Here is an 18,922-nt window from a genome sequence, read left to right as displayed (position 1 = left end):
GGTCTTGGGAGATAGGGGGAATAGAATTAGAGTTAGTGGCTAACGCGGCCAAGCAAGGGTTCTACATGCTCAAAAATAATGGCACCATGGAAAACCGGCTAACCTTCCCTTACCAACGATTCTCGTAGCTCTCACCGAGGCCCAGCCTCTGACCCTTCTAGCCACGCCGACTCTATGGTAGCGAACCATAGAGTGGCGGAAGTGGCCCACCCCTTCCTCTCCCGGTCCAACGGCTTTGTGAAGCTTCTGGGGATTTCTCTGCCGCGGAGCATTGTGGGGTTGCTGGGCGTCCCGGGCGCGGAGAAGAGGAGTAGCCGGCCACTGGATAAGCTTACAAGATGATGGTGAGTCGCATCTCAGTCATCCGGCTCCATCCGCTGCCATCTGGTCGGTAGCTGGCGCCGCCTGGCCTAGATTAGTCTCGTAGAACCTTCTCCTGCTTATTGACTCGGTTCTCGCTCCGACCCTCTGTCTGTGAAGGACCCCGGCCCGCTACCGCCGGGTGGGCCCGGGCCCGGAGCAGCTGCCCTCAGCAAGGGTTTTGTGGGGGTCAAGAGGAGGCTCCGGTCGGGCCGGCTGGGGACTACAAGTCCCAGGGTGCTTCGGGGCCTTGAACCTGCGTCGATCACCCGGTTTTCCGAGCCCCCCATAATCTTGACCTGGGTCAAATGACTGCGGGTTGAGCGTGCATACGCGGTCCAGGGCCAGACTTGGAAGCTCTGGCTGTCTTGAAAAATGCGGATGTGAAGGAGGGTGCTTCCTATAAACGGCAGAGGCAGCATGGGGACGGAGCCCAAGGAGAGCTGTGGTCTCTCATTGCCCCGCTCCCTGCCACCTTGCTGCTGCATCATTGAAAACAGATTACTCCGCTGATCATCCCTTCATTCATTAAGTAAACGCATTTTGTTGTTCAGTCGCTCAGTCCTGTCTGACTCTCTGCGACCCCATGGACTGCAGCACGCCAGGCTTCCCTGTCCATCACCAACTCCCGGACTTGCTCAAACTCATGTCCACAGAGTCGGTGATGCCATCCAACCATCTCATCCTTTGTCGTCCCCTTCTCCTGCCCTCAATCTTTCCCAGCATCACGGTTTTATCCACTGAGTCAGTTCATCGTATCAGATGGCCAAAATATTGGAGCTTCAGCTCCAGCATCAGTCCTTCCAGTGAATATTTAGGACTGATTTCCTTTAGGATTGACTAGTTTGATCTTGCAGTCCAAGGGACTCTCAAGAGTCTTCTCCAGCACTCAGCCGCCTTTGTGGTCCAGCTCTCAAATCTGTACATGATTACTGGAAAAACCTTAGCTTTGACTATACAGACCATTGTCGACAAAGTGATGTCTCTGCTTTTTAATATGCTGTCTAGGTTTGTCATAGCTTTTCTTCCAAGGAACAAGGGTCTTTTAATTTCATGGCTGCAGCTACTATCCGCAGTGATTTTGGAGCCCAAGTGAATAAAATCTGTCACTGTTTCCATTTTTTCCCCATCTGTTTGCCATAAAGTGATGGGACTGGATGCCATGATCTTTGTATTTTGAATGTTAAGTTTTAAGCCAGCTTTTTCACTCTCCTCTTTCACCTTCATCAAGAGGCTTTTTAGTTGCTTTCTGCCATTAGGGTGGTGTCATCGCATGGCTGAGGTTGTTGCTATTTCTCCCAGCAATCTTGATTCCAGCTTGAGCTTCAGCCAGGCATTTTGCACGATGTACTCTGCGTATAAGTTAAATAAGCACGGTGACAGTATACAGCCGTGACATACTCCTTTCCCAGTTTGAATTAGTCCATTGTTCCGTGTCTGATTCTAACTGTTGCTTCTTGACCTCATACAGGTTTCTCAGGAGGCAGTTAAGGTGGTCTAGTGTACTTATCTCTTTAACGTTTTTCCACAGTTTGTTGTGATCCACACAGTCAAAGTCTTTAGCGTAGTCAATGAATCAGAAATAGATGTTTTTCTGGAATTCCCTTGCTTGTTCTGTGATCGAGCAGATGTTGGCAATTTGATCTCTAGTTCCTCTGCCTTTTCAAAATCCAACTTGTACATTTGGAAGTTCTTGGTTCACATACTGTTGAAGCCTAGCTTGAAGGATTTTGAGCATTATTACCTTGCTAGGATGTGAAATAAGCACTGCTGTGTGGTAGTTTGAACTTTTAGTACCTACTGAATGTACTAGGCCCCTAGTACAGCTTCTGAGGTGCAACTTCTCAACTAGGAGAATGGGCAGGGCAGTGGGGATGATGCATTAGAGGTGAGAAGACCCAGCCTCTGACCCTGTCTGCCCTTCCAGATGTGACATTAGATGGCTTTTCTAGTTGGCCACCTAATTCTGGGTCTCATTTTCTTTAGGGAAGCAGGTGAATCCTGGAGGCTGTCTGTAGCCCTCCCCTCCCCCCTTCTGTGGCATCCCTTTCTCCAACTCTACAGGTACCTTCCATGGGTCCCAAACAACCTCAGTGATGTCCCCCGAGTTGCTGTTGAACAGGGCCAGCTCTTAAGTGTTTGAGGTAAAACCCTGACCTGTGGTTCCTGTGCACTTGGCAGGTCGCTTGTCCATTTTTATCAGTCCAGCTCAGTTCTCTGTTCTTCTCCTGCTTCCTCAACTTCTGCCTGACCTAGTCATATGTCAGACTGACAGCTGTCAGGTGTGCAGTCTACCAAATGCCCTGAGAATGCTGCTTGTGCCCGAGACAGTAGGAACCTGGCGTTACTCTGTGTACCCTCTCCCTTTCATACACCCAGTACTGCCTTTTTCAGTCGGTCTTCAATGGTACCTATTCCCTGAAGTCATCTTCATCTCATGCAGTGGCAGCATAGTAGAACACTTGAGAGTAGGGGCTCTGGAGCCACACCGAATGCCTATGTTTGTAATTAACTGTGCCACTTAATGGACGTATGACTTCGAGTGTGGTATTATATTTCCGGCCCCCAAAGTTCTTCTGACTTGCGATAAAACCCTTCACCAAGAGGCCCCAGCCCACCACCTCAGCTTTTTCCTGAACTGACCCCTGGTCTGTTTCCTTGCTGTTTGACTTTTTATAGCTCTCCTTTTTGAGTATGAAACTTAAGTCACCAAGAACTCTTGCTGTTATTGTTTGGTACCTGGTGTTGAGTTGGTACCTGACACTCTGGAAGCCAATTGTGATTGAAAAAGAGGTAGGAGGGTTCCTCAAAAAGCTCAGTCCTGTGACTTCGGTACAGCCACACAGAAGGTATTGGTATATCCTTGCCTTTGTGTTCAGCACTGCATGCCTTAGCGTATGAACACCTGTGGTTTTATAGAGCATCAAGCTAAATAATGCTTATTAAAAGTTATTAAGGAAAAGGAAGATCATTAAGCTGAAATTAGCAAGCCTTTCATGGTAGATACCCTTGGCAGATTATTGGATCCTGCTGTTGTTTCTTCACTTGAGTAAAAACGAGGTTGGAAAGTAACAAGGACACGAGCTGGGCTTGCCCTTGGAGGACTGACAGAGAGGCACCGTCCTGGTAGACCTAGCTTGGCTCAGTCCAGTCCTGCCGCCTTTTCCTCCCCACAGGATCTCTGTACCCAGCCTGCCATTTCTGTAGGGCCTATACAGCATAGAACTTGGGACAACGTGGGCAGCTGCTTCCAAGCCCTTCCTGCTTGTACTTAGGAAGTCTCAGTGAATTTAGTGTCACCGTACTGCTGATGCTTTTCCAAAAATAAGGACTGGTTGCCACCGTACTTCATGATGTGTATAAAGCACTTTCAAGTGTATTTGGCCCTTGAATAACTCCCGAAGTTAGGGGCCCAGATTCTGCTAAGTCAAAAGTTTGCATATGATTTAGTCAGCCCCCATATCTTGATTTCTTTGTATCTGAGGATTCAACCAACCTCAGGTGGTGGTGTACTGTAGTATTTACTGCTGAAAAAAAACTCAGGCATAAGTGGACCTACACAGTTCAAACCATGCTGTTCAAGGTTCAACTGATAATGTAATTGGAATTTTCAGCACCAAAAGCTTCTGTATATTGCTTTGTATGTGGCCAAATCTAGGCACTCTACACATTGAAATTAGTGTAGTCCTTACCTTTATGAAGCTTGTATTTTAAGATGGATGGCAATATAAACATTATGCTTGAGAAGGAGCAGAGTTCTGGGATCCCCTGATCCCAGTGCCCGTGTTAACTACTGTTGAGAGGAATGGCAGCTCTGAGGAATTGCTGGCCTAGTGGGAAGAAAGCGGTTTCGGTAGAATATGGCAGTGTGGCTCTTGCAGGTGGTGTATAATTTGGAGTTAGAGATGAGAAAAAGTTTATAAAAGCATTGGATAAGTTAGACTTGGTGGGGTGAATGACTCTGTTGAAGGGACTAGCAAGGGATTAAGACTCAAGTTGGTTTTTGATTGATAATGTAAATCTCTGTTGGGGCAGGGTTGGACCAGAGATGACTTGAAGCTGCCCTGAGGAATGATTTAGCAGGACTGGGAGAAGGGGCCTTTGGGGAACCCATTTTTCCTTGCAAGGGACCCGAAGGAATTCTGAGAGTACAGAGAAGCCATTAAATAATGTATGATATGTTTGTTAGGAAAAGTTGAAACAAAATAAAATACCCAAGTTTCAAATTTTTCTTTACCACTCTTACTTATTTGAGTTTGTTGTGCATCTTTCTAGCCTGTTTTTATGCAGTTGCTCATTATATCTTGCCTCTTACAGTTATTTGTTGTTGTTGTTGTTTTACCCCAGTGTAAATTAGACTATGCCATTACTCTGCTAAAAGCTTTTCCAGGGCATCCCTTCTTTGTAGGAATAAAATCTATAAACTCCTTACCGTAGTCTGCAAATGAGTAGTGATTTGATTCCTGTCTGCTTCTTCAACCTCATTCCAGTCTTTTGCTTTCTCACTACCTTCCAGCTACACGGGCCAAAGAAGTCAAATTTTTAAAGAAATTGTTCAGTTAATGTGGAGTCAGCCTCATGGGTTGTTTGAGTTTCTAGTTTGTGAATTCTTGGCTCTTTTTGTTGGACTGAGACAGCCTGATGCTTTTCTATGTCTTCTCCACTCAAACACTTGAAATATCCCCAGGGGTGGACATGGGCAGTGACTGTCAAACTTTACGTTTGCAATTCACAGTAAGAAATAAATTTCAAAGCATAGGGTTGCAGAGGGTCAGATACAACTTTGGGACTAAATAACAACATAGCCTAATTGCACACACATAACTAACATAAGACAAGTTTTGAAACAGTGTTTACACTTATCTGTTTAATATACATAAAATCAGTCATAAGAGAATAGTGACTGTTCTGAGACCAATGCAAAATAGAGAAAAACTTGTTTAGGGTATCTGATTGGAGATTAGTCACAAGAAAGCTTTATGGAACCAGCATGAGAGATGGAAACACTGCTGTACAAATTAGAGTTGTCATTTTGTGAGGCAGGACAAACGTGCCATTTGTTTATCTGCCTAGCCATTTCCCTACACTCCAGCTACCATCATTGGTAAAACCACCTGCCTGGGCATCTCTGGGACAACATCTGAAGCTCTTGGCATCTCATTCTGCATCAGTGCCCATCTCCTCTGCGGTTAAGCTCTCAGGCGGTTGAACGGGTGTTTGCTGGAGTGAGCAATAAGTATGGCCCGCTTCCTCCTGTGTGGTGGCCTAACTCCTCAACCCGGGAAACAGGGTCAGAAGCTGAAAGGGGTATGCTTTTTCAACTGGACACTGAAGAATACATTATTTGATTTGTTCTTTTTGACTAAATCAGTGCTTCTCAAACCATTTTCTGGTATACCTACAGAGCATGGTGTCTCTGGGGGTAGAGGCTATTTAAGGAATAGATGTAGTGGATGGACATTGGGGGAATGTGCTTTAAAGGGGCCTCCAGATTTTTTTTTTTTTTTTAAGTGAATTGCTCTTTCTTCTCTAGCCCACACCAGTTATCCTGTTGAAAGAGGGGACTGATAGCTCCCAAGGCATCCCCCAGCTTGTAAGTAACATCAGTGCCTGCCAGGTGATTGCTGAGGCTGTCAGAACTACCCTGGGCCCCCGTGGTATGGACAAGCTCATTGTGGATGGCCGAGGTAAGTGCAGAGTTTCTCAGACCAGTGTGCAGAAGAGGAGGTTCCTCTAAAGTGTTTGGGGCCAGCAGAGCTTGGCAACGGAAATCCCTCTGCTTTTAAGATCGCTGAAGGATTGCTCTCTCTGAAGCTACTTCTTTTCATACACTGTCGTGAATGCTGAGCCTCTTGGGAATATATGGAGAAGCCAGGTTCAGGAATCTTGCCTTGTAGAGAGATTTGGCCTAAAAACATGAAGTAGAACCTTCCGAAGTTGCCTGTAGTCACTCCTGTTGTATCATGTTGCTGAGACAAATTCCACATTATGCTTTATGTATTAATTTACAAGTGAAATACGAGGGTATCAACTGTTAAGAATATCTAAATGATTATCCATTCTTATTTTTTAAAATGTTTTCTGCATCCAGTAGAGGTTTGCTATTAGGGAAAATGAAGAGCTCATGGTTTTTGGAAATGTGTGGTTTTAGGTGGCCCTTTGTGCCCAGAGCTAAATCCATAAAAAGATCAGTTCATTTCCACCACAAGACCCTCTGTCCTGTCCCAGTAAAGTGTATATGGGCTCCAAGTCCACTAGAAGTCAGAATTTAAGGAAAGATCTTTACATTTTTACTTTGTGTTTGTTCCTTTAAAGGCAAAGCAACAATTTCTAATGACGGGGCCACAATTCTGAAACTCCTTGATGTTGTCCATCCTGCAGCGAAGACTTTAGTGGACATTGCAAAATCCCAAGATGCTGAGGTAGGAATATCAAGTCTATGTGTTTCAGTGGAGATTGAAACACATGCCTGTTTGTTCCTTTGCTCTTCTTTCTTTAAGCATTTTGATTTTATATCTAAAACCATAATTTCACAAATACAGGTTTGTAAAACTATGTAGATGGAATTAATAGCCCTTTAAAATTCCTTCTGTTTCACTGTGTTGTGGCTCAGGTCTCAGAACCAGGCCTGTGGGCTGTTACTCATATGAGTTGCTCAGTAAATAATTTACGCTCTCATCTGTTGGTTGCCTTATAAGATGGAGTTGGAGATTGTTTCCAGTTCACTTTTTTCTTTCTTAAAAAAAAAAAAAATTTATAATGGTAAAACACACATAACATAAAATTTGCCATTTTATGTTCCTGTCAGTGACATTAACTTGTCTTTGCCTTTTTAAAAATCATTTCTAACACTGGAGTCTTATTGAGAGAGACAAGTTTGCATTTCAGAGTGTTATAGATAACCTCCCAAAGTTACAGTAAAAGGTCTATTAAGACCCTGTAGCCTGGAAAACAGTATGGCAGTTTTCAACAAAGGAATACCTTTCTGTCTAGGAATTTGGCAGCTTAAACCCTTTGCCACAGTAACTTTTTTTCTCCCTAACATCTCTTACAGTCCACAGAAACATAAGTGAGTTAAAAGTAAATTTCTTCTATATCAGAGGTTAACCAGTTTTCTAAAAAAACTCTTTTTTCTCAAAGAAAAGGGGAAGCAGAGGGAAAAAAAGCTCTTATTCTTTTTCTCCTTTATTAAAAATAAAGTTTAGATCCCATTGTAGAAAATTGCCATTAAGAAAAACAAGCTCATAATCTGCTTATTCCAAATAGTGTTTAAAATACAGATGACTTTGATCCTTAGAGGTTTGTTTTGTGAACTCCTGTAGAATTTGTTCCCATTTATCTCATACCTTTTGCTACCATTATTTGTTATTTGTGACATATTCAGTTCAGTTCAGTCGCTCAGTCGTGTCTGACTCTCTGCGACTCCATGAATCGCAGCACGCCAGGCCTCCCTGTCCATCACCAACTCCCGGAGTTCACCCAAACTCATGTCCATCGAGTTGGTGATGCCATCCAGCCATCTCATCCTCTGTCATCCCCTTCTCCTCCTGCCCCCAATCCCTCCCAGCATCAGACATATTAGCATTATATTATAAGCATGTATATTGTGTTACTGATCATAGTACCTTGTCCATAGTAAATAAGTTCTTGGTTAATTTGTGTATATGATTTCATATTCTGGGAAAATTTGTCCAGACCAACCCTCTTTGGAGAATGGGCCTGGCTGTGGAATTAATTTTGTGGCCCAGGACCATTTGATGGGATGAATATCTACCCAGCAACACCCCAGTTTAAATGGATAGATTGCCTAGAAAACAGAGTTTGGGGGTTTTATTCCTGAACATGAGAGGATGTGAGTTTCCTGTCATCCTGTTCCAGGTCGGTGACGGCACCACCTCAGTGACCCTGCTGGCTGCAGAATTTCTGAAACAGGTGAAACCCTACGTGGAGGAAGGTTTGCACCCGCAGATCATCATCCGCGCCTTCCGCACTGCCACACAGTTGGTATGGGAGTGCTAGTGAAGCTGGGCCGCTTGGGCACCTTTTTGTTTCTCTTGGGATATGGTCTGTATTGGGTTGTGGAGGGTCTGGGGACAACATTCCTTGAATATTTTCTGAATTCTACTCCATAGAAATCTCAGTTCTACCATTCAATAGCTATTGACTAGGTATATTACTTAGTCTGTTTAAGCTTCCAGTTTCCTCACAGACTATGATGTAGACATACCACAGGCTGTCAGTAAGTGAGAGCTGTTTTGTTTTTATCAAGTACTTCATAGCACATCTTGAGACCTTGCTTTTATTGACCTTTGACTTTCATTCTTTAACTTGGGGTAAGTCAGTTCCTCCTCACCTTACTTTCTTTACTGTCTCTGTTTTGGGGTGGTGACATTAAAATGAAATCATATGTGAGAAGTATGTATGAAAGGATATCTTTTGAAAAAGATGGCTTTGAAAGGATACAATGTTTAACATACAAATATGTGTATCATGTGTTACATGACATAGTTAGTGTATAAAGTACTACAGGTTGTCACCAGTGCTGTTCTGTGCCTGCTCTACGTTTCTAACTTAGAGCATTTTTCTAAACTAGAGATGTATATTTTTCTGGGCAGCTTTAAGACTTAGAAATGTTATTTCAGCTGTCGAAGTACTTAAGATTTGGGCGTAAACAGATGAGGAACTAGCAGGAGAGATTGGGACCCACTTCTCCAGTTTGTTTTTAACGTGAGAGACTCACCCCGTTTCTGTTCTTGGCAGGCAGTTAACAAGATCAAAGAGATCGCAGTGACTGTGAAGAAGGAAGATAAAGTGTAAGTTTGCAGTGAACTTTGTCAGAACCTTGACTTCCCATGGCCAGATAGGATGCAGAAGCGTGCTGGAATACCCTGCATGGACTGGGGCTGTTTGGCCCTTGCTAAACCCCTTGCTGTGCCCCAGTCAGTCCATGTAGTACAAGAGAGGCTGTAGACTGTAGTTGAAGAGCTGTCAGTCATGAGGTCTTTGAGTGCAATCACCATTTGTCACTGGTAATCTTCCCTAAAGATTCAGAAGACAAAGTGTTGAGGGCTGAATTTAAAGGCTAGGATAGAAACCATCTCCACGTTGCAATAGAGTACCATAAGAGGGGCTTTCGAGGCCTGATGCAGGTCCCACCCTTGTGTCCCAGGGAGCAGAGGAAGCTGCTTGAGAAATGTGCCATGACTGCTCTGAGCTCCAAGCTGATCTCCCAGCAGAAAGCCTTCTTCGCTAAGATGGTGGTGGACGCGGTGATGATGCTTGATGATTTGCTGCAGCTTAAAATGATTGGAATCAAGAAGGTGCAAGGTGGAGCCCTAGAGGTGAGCCTGCCGAGGCCTCCCTGGGAGGCTCTTGCTTTCACATCGACCCTGTAGGCAGCTTGGTGTAGGCGGACAGCACACATTAGAGGAATAGAGAGAGAGAGCACTTGGGCGGGAAGCCAGCTGTGTTCCTCATACTGTGGCTATAAGTGTCTCCTGTAGGTGCATTTTATAACCTCCACAGACTTGTATTACTTGTCAGCAGAATCGAAGGATGAACTGGCTGATTTTCAGAATCTCAGTGTTAATGTCGGAGGGGACAGGGCTAGCTCTGATAAATTATCTAAAACCCTCTCAATAAATATAAGTACTTTGCAGTCCATTCTTCTCCAAGCGGTTCAGGCAGGCTGTCCCTTCTTTTATTCATTTATCTTGAACAGATAATACGGAAGTCAAACTGTAAAGAAAGTCCTAAAGGAAAACAGAAATGTCTCCTATACCACTCCTGCCCCAGAAACCACTATTAACTGTGTGTGTTCTTCCAGACTGTGCGTCGATAAGTATAAATGTAAATATTGTTTTCTGAAACGAATGCTCACTTGTAGTACATAGTGTCCTGCAACTTTTGTTTATTTAACAACATATTTTTTCACTTATTTAAATTAAAATAGTGACTAGTGTCTACTGTATTTGCACAACACAATTGCGTTTTCATTCTGTTCATCTCCTCCTCTTCCTGTCATGGCACATGAGAGGGGGATGAGATTCCCTGTATATAACAAAGCTGTGAAGAACCTGAAAGTCATCTGAGCCGTTCCCATGCCTTTGGCCCCCAGATGGTTGTGTTTCAGCCCATTCTCTACGTCATGACTTGCTGACATTGTCTTTACACGCTGCTTTGATCTCAGTGTTCCATCTTCTGTTCCAGAAACCCTTGAGATTAAATTGGCATTCACTAAACTAGGGATCAGAACTGTAATTTTAACTGGTGAGAAAGCCAGGGGCTGCAAGCCACACGTACGTTCAGTCTGTCTCTCTTACCAGACCTCTGTCCTGGTAACGCACCCTTCCTCCAATCTTGCATCCCCTAAGTTCGTTCTATTTTTTGCTGCAGGGTGAGGTTCCTCAATTTACACTCTGTGTGTGAAGCCACTTGGGGTTCTGCAGGCCCACAGGATAAGAGTCAGGCCTTAGCAGAGCCTTTAAGATTCTCCTAAACGTGTCCCTGCCCTCTTTTTTCCCCCCTACCCTCTTTATTTTGTATTCCAGCAACTGCTAATGGCTTTTCATCCCCTGACTGCACCACACTGCCTCTGCCTGTTGGGGACATCTCTTTCGTTTTCTGTTTGACTAATTTCAGTGCATCCATCTAGATTCAGCTCAGGCATCACCCCCTTTAGGAGGCTATGGATTTGAATGATGTAGGAATCTGTTCCCTGATAGGCTACGGTATTATGTATTGTAGACTAAAACTGTAGATTAGTACTACGAGAAAACACATAGGTCATTGAACGGAATACAGTTTTTAAAATTGTTATTTTGTTGACATATAGTTGATTTACAATGTTCTGTTAATTTCTCCTGTTCAGTAGAGTGATTGTTAACACATACCTAATTCTTTTTCATTAGATCAGATCAGATCAGTTGCTCAGTCGTGTCCGACTCTTTGCGACCCTGTGAATCGCAGCATACCAGGCCTCCCTGTCCATCACCAACTCCCGGAGTTCACTCAGACTCACGTCCATCGAGTCAGTGATGCCATCCAGCCATCTCATCCTCTTTCGTCCCCTTCTCCTCCTGCCCCAATCCCTCCCAGCATCAGAGTCTTTTCCAATGAGTCAACTCTTCTCACGCGGTGGCCAAAGTACTGGAGTTTCAGCTTTAGCATCATTCCTTCCAAAGAAATCCCAGGGCTGATCTCCTTCAGAGTGGACTGGTTGGATCTCCTTGCAGTCCAAGGGACTCCCAAGAGTCTTCTCCAACACCACAGTTCAAAAGCATCAATTCTTCGGCGCTCAGCCTTCCTCACAGTCCAACTCTCACATCCATACATGACCACTGGAAAAACCATAGCCTTGACTAGACGGACCTTTTTGGCAAAATAATGTCTCTGCTTTTGAATATGCTATCTAGGTTGGTCATAATTTTCCTTCCAAGGAGTAAGCGTCTTTTAATTTCATGACGGCAGTCACCATCTGTAGTGATTTTGGAGCCCAGAAAAATAAAGTCTGCCACTGTTTCCACTGTTTCCCCATCTATTTCCCATGAAGTGATGGGACCAGATGCCATGATCTTCGTTTTCTGAATGTTGAGCTTTAAGCCAACTTTTTCACTCTCCTCTTTCACTTTCATCAAGAGGCTTTTGAGTTCCTCTTCACTTTCTGCCATAAGGGTGGTGTCATCTGCATATCTGAGGTTATTGATATTTCTCCCGGCAATCTTGATTCCAGCTTGTGCTTCTTTTTCATACTCCTTTCAATTATGATTTATCACTGAATATTGAATAGTAGGACTTTGTTTACCCATTCTGTGTAATAGTTTGCATGGCAACCCCAAACTCCTAACGCACTTCTCCTCCAACCCCCAACCCCCATGGCAACCACAAGTCTGTTCACTTTGTGAGTGTTTCTATTTCATAGATAGGTTCATTTGTGTTGTATTTTAGATTCTACATGTAAATTATATCATATGCTATTTGTCTTTTTCTTTCTCACTTCACTTCCTGAATATACCCTTCTTTATGGAGTGGGAAATGACCAGGTCATTTAATAAGAGGTCTCAGGTTGAGCCTGCCTTCTCATAGTGTTAAAGTCACTCCCAAGTGCCGTGTGCTTTCATCATGCCCTTCTGTAAAATCTTCCATGCAGCAGGCTCTGTTTTGGAATGAGTGGTGTAGTAGTTCATATTTTGAGGGATTGAGATGAGAGAAGCCACGATGATAACTTGAGAACTGCGGGAAATTTCTGACTGTTATGACCTTTTGTTTTCATCTCCTGAAGAGAGGAAGCATCTAGGCTACAGCACACAGGTGTTTGTGCGCTCACGTGCAGTACGGGTAGGAAGGGGTGTGTGTACATATGTGCAGTGAAGACTGGGAGGTGTCGAGTTGGAACGACAGTGCATCCCTTGGCACGTGTGCTTTGGAGGGTCAGTCTTAAAGGACAGCCCAGACAGGCTTTTCCCATGCTTAGTCTCTGCAAGCTAAGTGGTTTTCCTTATCCTGAAGGGACAAACAAAATATGTTTTTATATTTTTCCTAGCATTTAGGATGATGGAAAAACTTTGTTACAGTAGTGGAATAAAAACATAATTAACCCTTACAGGTTCACAGAAATGGACATGCATTAGTCCAGCACACCACTAACTTGATTTTATTTCATGCCAGTACTGAACTGTTGAACCGTCTGATTTTTTTAAACAGGAGTCCCAGCTTGTCGCTGGCGTCGCATTCAAGAAGACTTTCTCTTATGCTGGGTTTGAAATGCAGCCCAAAAAGTACCATAATCCAATGATTGCCCTTTTAAATGTTGAGCTCGAGCTGAAAGCTGAGAAAGATAATGCGGAAATCAGAGTCCATACAGTTGAGGTAGGTCCTCCCAGCTGGCAGCGGCATGAAACTGGGCAGCATTCTGGGCCAAAGCCTTGGGCCTTCGTGGTCATCTTGGGCTTAGCTTTGTTTCTCAGGTACCTTATGGGCTCCTTTCCCCTCCTATGCCCCTAAGTATTGATGTCTAAATGCTAGGCCCACTCTTCTCACTCTACTCTGACCTGGACCTGAGGAGGTTTGGATAGGGCAAACCTGCTGAAACATTATCCTTTGGCCCTGGAGAAGGGGCTTGCGGGAGCCTTTCAGCTATAAAATGAGCCCTGTATTTTGATTCCTCTTATTTGGGCAGATGTGAGCTCTGCCCTTCTAGACTGTCCCATGCTGCTGGGACCGGTGTGCTCCCAACATTGGTATCAGCAAGGCTGTCACCCAGCTGTAAGCATCTGTTCTTGGAAAATGCATCCCGAACACAGAATGGCCTTTGAAGGAAAGGGCTTGTCATTGGGAACTCCGTGGCTGCAGTGCCTCAGAGGAGCTAGAACTTAGCTGCCCAAACTGCCTCACACCTTAGCAAATACCAGCTCTGGAGTAGCTCCCAGTGCTCAGATTACTTTCTGCTTTTGTGTTTGAAAATTTTAGGTGGTTCCTAAGTTACCTTATAGGGTCCTTGTTTATTTGAACTGAGGGGAGTCTCTTCTGTTTACCCTCTGTTAATTCCCTAATAAATTAGTATTTTCTGGGTCTCTTCAGGATTATCAGGCAATTGTTGATGCTGAGTGGAACATTCTTTATGACAAGTTAGAGAAGATCCATCATTCTGGAGCCAAAGTCGTCTTATCTAAACTCCCCATCGGGGATGTGGCCACCCAGTACTTTGCTGACAGGGACATGTTCTGCGCTGGCCGAGTGCCGGAGGAGGATCTGAAGAGGACAATGATGGTAACCAGGTTCTCACGGGCTGCTTTTAGGTCTTTCTGGCCCCAGAGGGGTTTTCACGTACCCTAGTGTACTGGAGTGGTGTGTGAATCTGGGCTTGTCTTCTCAACTCTTTTTGCCATGAAACACTTCAGTTCCAGAGTGTGCATACTACTATGTAAGAGTTAATCTAACCAAACAAGTCAGGAAAGCTGATTTGTGAGGGAACCTAGCAGTAGTGCTATGATCAGCTGGCTAAGCTCCAGTCTTGATGCTGCAGGCCAGGTTTCCTCTCTCTCTCTTTTTTTTTTTTGCCGCATCTTGCACCTGTGGAATCTTAGTTCCCCGACCAGGGATGGAACCTGCACCCTTGCACTGGAAGCATGGCGTCTTAACCACTGGACTGCTAGGGAAGTCCCTCCTCCCTTCTTAAGCATCTTGCCAAGGTGCTTTAAGTTTTAAAGCACTGATCATGACTTCAGTCACTGGGTTCAGAGCACCCTAGTTTAGGGAAGAAGGTACTGGGTAAAGCTTTTTAACTGGGCTTGTTTGCCTTCATGTGTCTTCATTCTGTTTTGTTTTCTCCTCTTCCAGAGGGAGCCTTGAGGTCAAGGGTGAGAGTGGGTCATTAGTGTATCTGGGGCACCATGGCAGTCTAACATGCGAATTGGCTATAAAACTAGGTGGCAGGATGCTTGCTTCCCACCTCATGTGATCTGTCACTGCTAGATGATTTTGTCTTGTGTTCCTCAGGCTTGTGGAGGCTCCATCCAGACCAGTGTGAATGCGCTGTCGTCAGATGTTCTGGGCCGCTGCCAGGTCTTTGAAGAGACTCAGATTGGAGGCGAGAGGTGAGTGGCAGGCCTGGGCTCTGTTTGCTTAGCTCATGAGACTTGCCTGGTGGCCTTCTGCCATCTTTGGTTCGTGGTGTATATATAACAGGCCTCCCAGGTGGCGCTGGAGGTAAAGAGCCTACCTGCGAATGCAGGAAATGAAGAAAAGCGAGTTCGGTCCTTGGGTGGGGAGGATGCCCTGGAGGAAGAAATGGCAACCCACTCCAGTATTATTGCGTGGAGAATCCCATGGACAGAGGAGCCTGGCGGGCTACAGTAACATGTGCTACTGTCTTCTGAGGTCTTAATCTCTTGGGGTGAATAGTGTTAAGTTATATAAAGTGTTTCAGGAAGAAAGAAGGTCAAATTGGGTCTACAATCTGACTCCACAGTCTTTTATACCCCTGTGGTACAGCCCTAGACCTTCCCAAGAACGTGCTCTTAAGGGTGGGCTTGGAGAACTTTAGTGAGGGACAGAAGAGCAGCTGTTGAGTGTTGGGAGGACTTGGTGACTTCAGAACACTGTGGGTTGGCAGCAGAAATGAGTTCACAGATACAATTTGATCCTGGGTGTAGGTACAATTTCTTCACTGGCTGCCCTAAGGCCAAGACATGCACTATCATCCTCCGTGGTGGTGCAGAGCAATTTATGGAGGAGACAGAGCGGTCCCTGCACGACGCCATCATGATTGTCAGGAGGGCCATCAAGGTACTGGACTGGGGGCTTCCAGCCTGCACAGCCTACTCTGCCTCTTGAGCTGATGCGACCCTGGGTTTGTGTGGTGATCCCTTTCCTGTATAACCTGTCCTTCCAAGTGGGCATGTGGGCCCTGGTTGTCTCAGATCAAACACCCTCAGTCTCTCAGAATAAGTCACGCTGCCTTAAAAGCCAAGACCTGTCCTGTGAGCACCTGTGGAGCTGATGGAGTCAGTCGTCCCCGGCACTGTGCCAGTGCCCTCGGGGTGTAGGTGACCGTGAAGAGGGTCAGAAACCGGATGGTTCACCAGATTGCACTTGGGATGTGCTAGGCGTGGTCCGTGTCCAGGCTTCCTGTGGCTTGGGCTGGGGGAGGGAGTGAGGAGCCAGCCCTCCTTCTAGTCTAGGGGGCCTGTTGACTGAGTGGCCCAATTTGGCCATGGCTGGAGTTTAGACAGGGGGCTCCTTGAATTTAGAGGTGTGTCTGGTCTTTGCAGAATGATTCAGTGGTGGCTGGTGGTGGCGCCATCGAGATGGAGCTCTCTAAGTACCTTCGAGATTACTCAAGAACCATTCCAGGAAAACAGCAGCTACTGATTGGGGCCTATGCCAAGGCCTTGGAAATTATCCCACGCCAGCTCTGTGACAATGCTGGTTTTGATGCCACAAACATCCTCAACAAGCTACGGGCTCGGCACGCCCAGGTGGGTTATTCCTTTCCTTTGAGTCCAGGGACTGGGTGGATGGGGCTAGATTCTTTGAGTGTGCTGTGCTTACTCGGGCTCTGTGTGCTCAGCCCAGGTGATGGTGCTGGACCCAAACCCGGTACCAACTGACTGCCTCCTCTGAGGTCAAAAGGAAAGCCATGGTGTCAGGACTAGTTGTTCCAGGGTTTCTTCAGTGCTGCTTTCAAGAGTCTGGTCACTCCTTTTGGTGCACTGAGGGAATGAAGAAGCACGGTAGCCTCCTCCCTGAAGCGTGTACGACCACTGTGTGTATGGGGTTCCTCGTGGGTTCCTCCAGCACTTCTGGGCCCTGCTGACAGCAGTCCAGCCATGGCTGTACTACCTCCATGTAGAGCACGCATCTCTTGAGAATTTAATTTGTTCATCTGCTGTTGAGCCAATACTCATTTAGAGATGTTTGCTAAATGCCATTTGTTAAATGCTCAATATGATGACGACAGTACTCAGTGAGTGGCCTTGCTTCCGACTTGTGTCAGAACTTGAAGCAAGCTACTTTCTCTTGTGTGTCCGTTTCCTTATCTGTAAAATGGGGGCTACTGGAAGCAGTGTGATGATAAAATGAGATCAAGGGTTGGAAAGTCATCCTCTTGAGAAGCGTGGTTTGACATACAGTCCTCAGATGACCTGAGGGTTAGAATGGGGCCTTCCTAAAACCCAGCAGCTTGCCTGGGAGAGGCCCTGGGTAGCACTTCTCAGGTTTGGAGGGGTGGTGGAGGGCAGGGACGGGAAGAGGCTTCCAGGCTCCCGTTGGAATGCCATCTTCCTTAGGGAGATGCCAGCGGGTTCAGAGAGCCTGAGGATGCCTCAATCTCAGTCATTCAGAGGATGTGCAGGAAGAAATTTGAGAGCAGTTCCGTATCATTTTCCCTCTGTTCTGCTTTTTCAGGGGGGCATGTGGTACGGGGTGGACATCAACACTGAGGACATTGCTGACAACTTTGAGGCCTTTGTGTGGGAGCCAGCGATGGTGCGGATCAACGCCCTGACTGCCGCCTCCGAGGCCGCGTGCCTCATCGTGTCTGTCGATGAGACCATCAAGAACCCTCGCTCAACAGTGGATGCTTCCCCAGCCGCTGGCCGGGGCCGAGGTCGTGGCCGCCTTCACTGAGGTTCCCAGCCCTCACACGAGTGCCCGGCAGGCTGTGCTTACTCTGTCTTGGTCAGATATTACAAGGAAGGGGTAGTATTTGGCCCACTGTGTTCTCACTGGAGGTTATTTAAATAAAACTTAAAAAACCTAGAATCCATTTTGCACATTATTTGGGTGCAGGAATTTTACTCATAAATGACTGTGGCTCAGAATTGTAGCTTTATGTGTACTCACCCAGCAGGTAGAAAAGAGAACTCGGCCAGGGGAGGCGCTCCACTTAAGTGGCTCCTGTCTGGAAGTTTTGCTTTAGCTGCTTTCTCAGTCTTAGAAGCAGCTGGAAGATATGGAGTTGCTTCCTTTTTTTTTTTTTCCTTTTTTTCTGATGTCATCTTATTTGGCCCTGACCTTGCCCAGCACTGCTCCTAGGGTTTCTCTGGGTTTCTGTTAAATGCATTACATTATATCTTGTTTACCCCTTTTACTTCCATATTCTTTTGACTCGGTCCCTTAATCTCTCTTATTTAAGATCTTGAGGTTGAGGAGTCTTGAAGCAATGTTTCTAAAGTCTTGTGACTTCTTAGAAGGGCGTCCATTGAGGAGGTGGCTGAAGGAGCCACCTGGTCTTAATTCAGCCACTAATGGTCCTGAGGGGTCCCTTCTGCTTTCTTCTAACCAGTGAAAGTTGAAAATGGCCGGCACAGATAAAATAAGCATTCTAACTGCCTCCTCCTCTATGCTAGTCCTCAGAGTTGGCCTGCAGTTAACTAATTAATAGAAAGCTTCTGCTCCCTGAATCTGGGAAGTGGGTTTTTTGTTTGTTTTTTTTTTAATCTGAATTTCAACCACTCCGAGTTTGATGAACTCAAAAGTAGATTAAGGTGGTGGTAGGTCCACACATTGGAGTCTGGCATCCCTCCTAACTTGATGGTCTTTAAGTAAATTTTTTCCAGTTGTTCTACCTGTATGATGATAATAGCTGGCTCAGAGTTGTGGGGATGTGTTCAGCTACTTGTTTGATGTTAGAGCCACACAGTTTTAAGCCTAAATACCTATTTTCTGATTTTCATTTTAAGACCTGAGGAATCAAATCAGTAGGGGCAACCCCATTTTGTCAAATGGAATGTTGAGCCAGACCATGATGGGAAACTTGGTCTCTGTCAGGCGAAAGTCGGATTGGCTGGCCGGAGCCCTCTCTGGTGCCCAAGCCAGTGAGGGGATGGGCAGGTGTGTGCTGTTCCTGCTGGGCTTGCCCTTAAAGATGGCTTCTCCTGGCTGAGAGTCAGAAATGACCCCTCAAGGCTCTACCTGCAGACCCTGAAAGCTCTGGCGGGGGCAGTAACCCGCATGGTCTTCCTCCAGCGACGCCTACCTTCCTGAGACAGGTCTTCATAATACTTCAGTTCGCCTCATTGACGCCATTCAGATCATCCACCTCCTTGCTAATCAGTGCATT

At 45.7% G+C, this 18,922-nt stretch overlaps 1 protein-coding gene across 1 annotated transcript; it reads left to right on the top strand.

Moving 5' to 3' along the window:
• The first annotated feature begins 213 nt into the window (after nucleotides 1-213).
• On the top strand, nucleotides 214-17,622 carry CCT7 (chaperonin containing TCP1 subunit 7). Its single transcript, XM_027554886.1, has 12 exons — nucleotides 214-344; nucleotides 5,894-6,047; nucleotides 6,676-6,782; nucleotides 8,239-8,364; nucleotides 9,121-9,173; nucleotides 9,530-9,701; nucleotides 13,063-13,227; nucleotides 13,939-14,127; nucleotides 14,857-14,954; nucleotides 15,513-15,645; nucleotides 16,131-16,337; nucleotides 17,266-17,622. Exons 1-12 carry the CDS (start codon nucleotides 339-341, stop codon nucleotides 17,485-17,487), a joined length of 1,632 nt encoding a protein of 543 aa, XP_027410687.1. The 5' UTR covers nucleotides 214-338; the 3' UTR covers nucleotides 17,488-17,622.
• Nucleotides 17,623-18,922: the final 1,300 nt, after the last annotated feature.

The sequence above is a fragment of the Bos indicus x Bos taurus genome, chromosome 11 (genome assembly GCF_003369695.1).
Source record: "Bos indicus x Bos taurus breed Angus x Brahman F1 hybrid chromosome 11, Bos_hybrid_MaternalHap_v2.0, whole genome shotgun sequence".
Classification (NCBI taxonomy): Eukaryota; Metazoa; Chordata; class Mammalia; order Artiodactyla; family Bovidae; genus Bos; species Bos indicus x Bos taurus.
The sequence above is the reverse complement of the archived record's forward strand: the minus strand, read 5'-3'. Positions and strand labels throughout refer to the sequence as shown.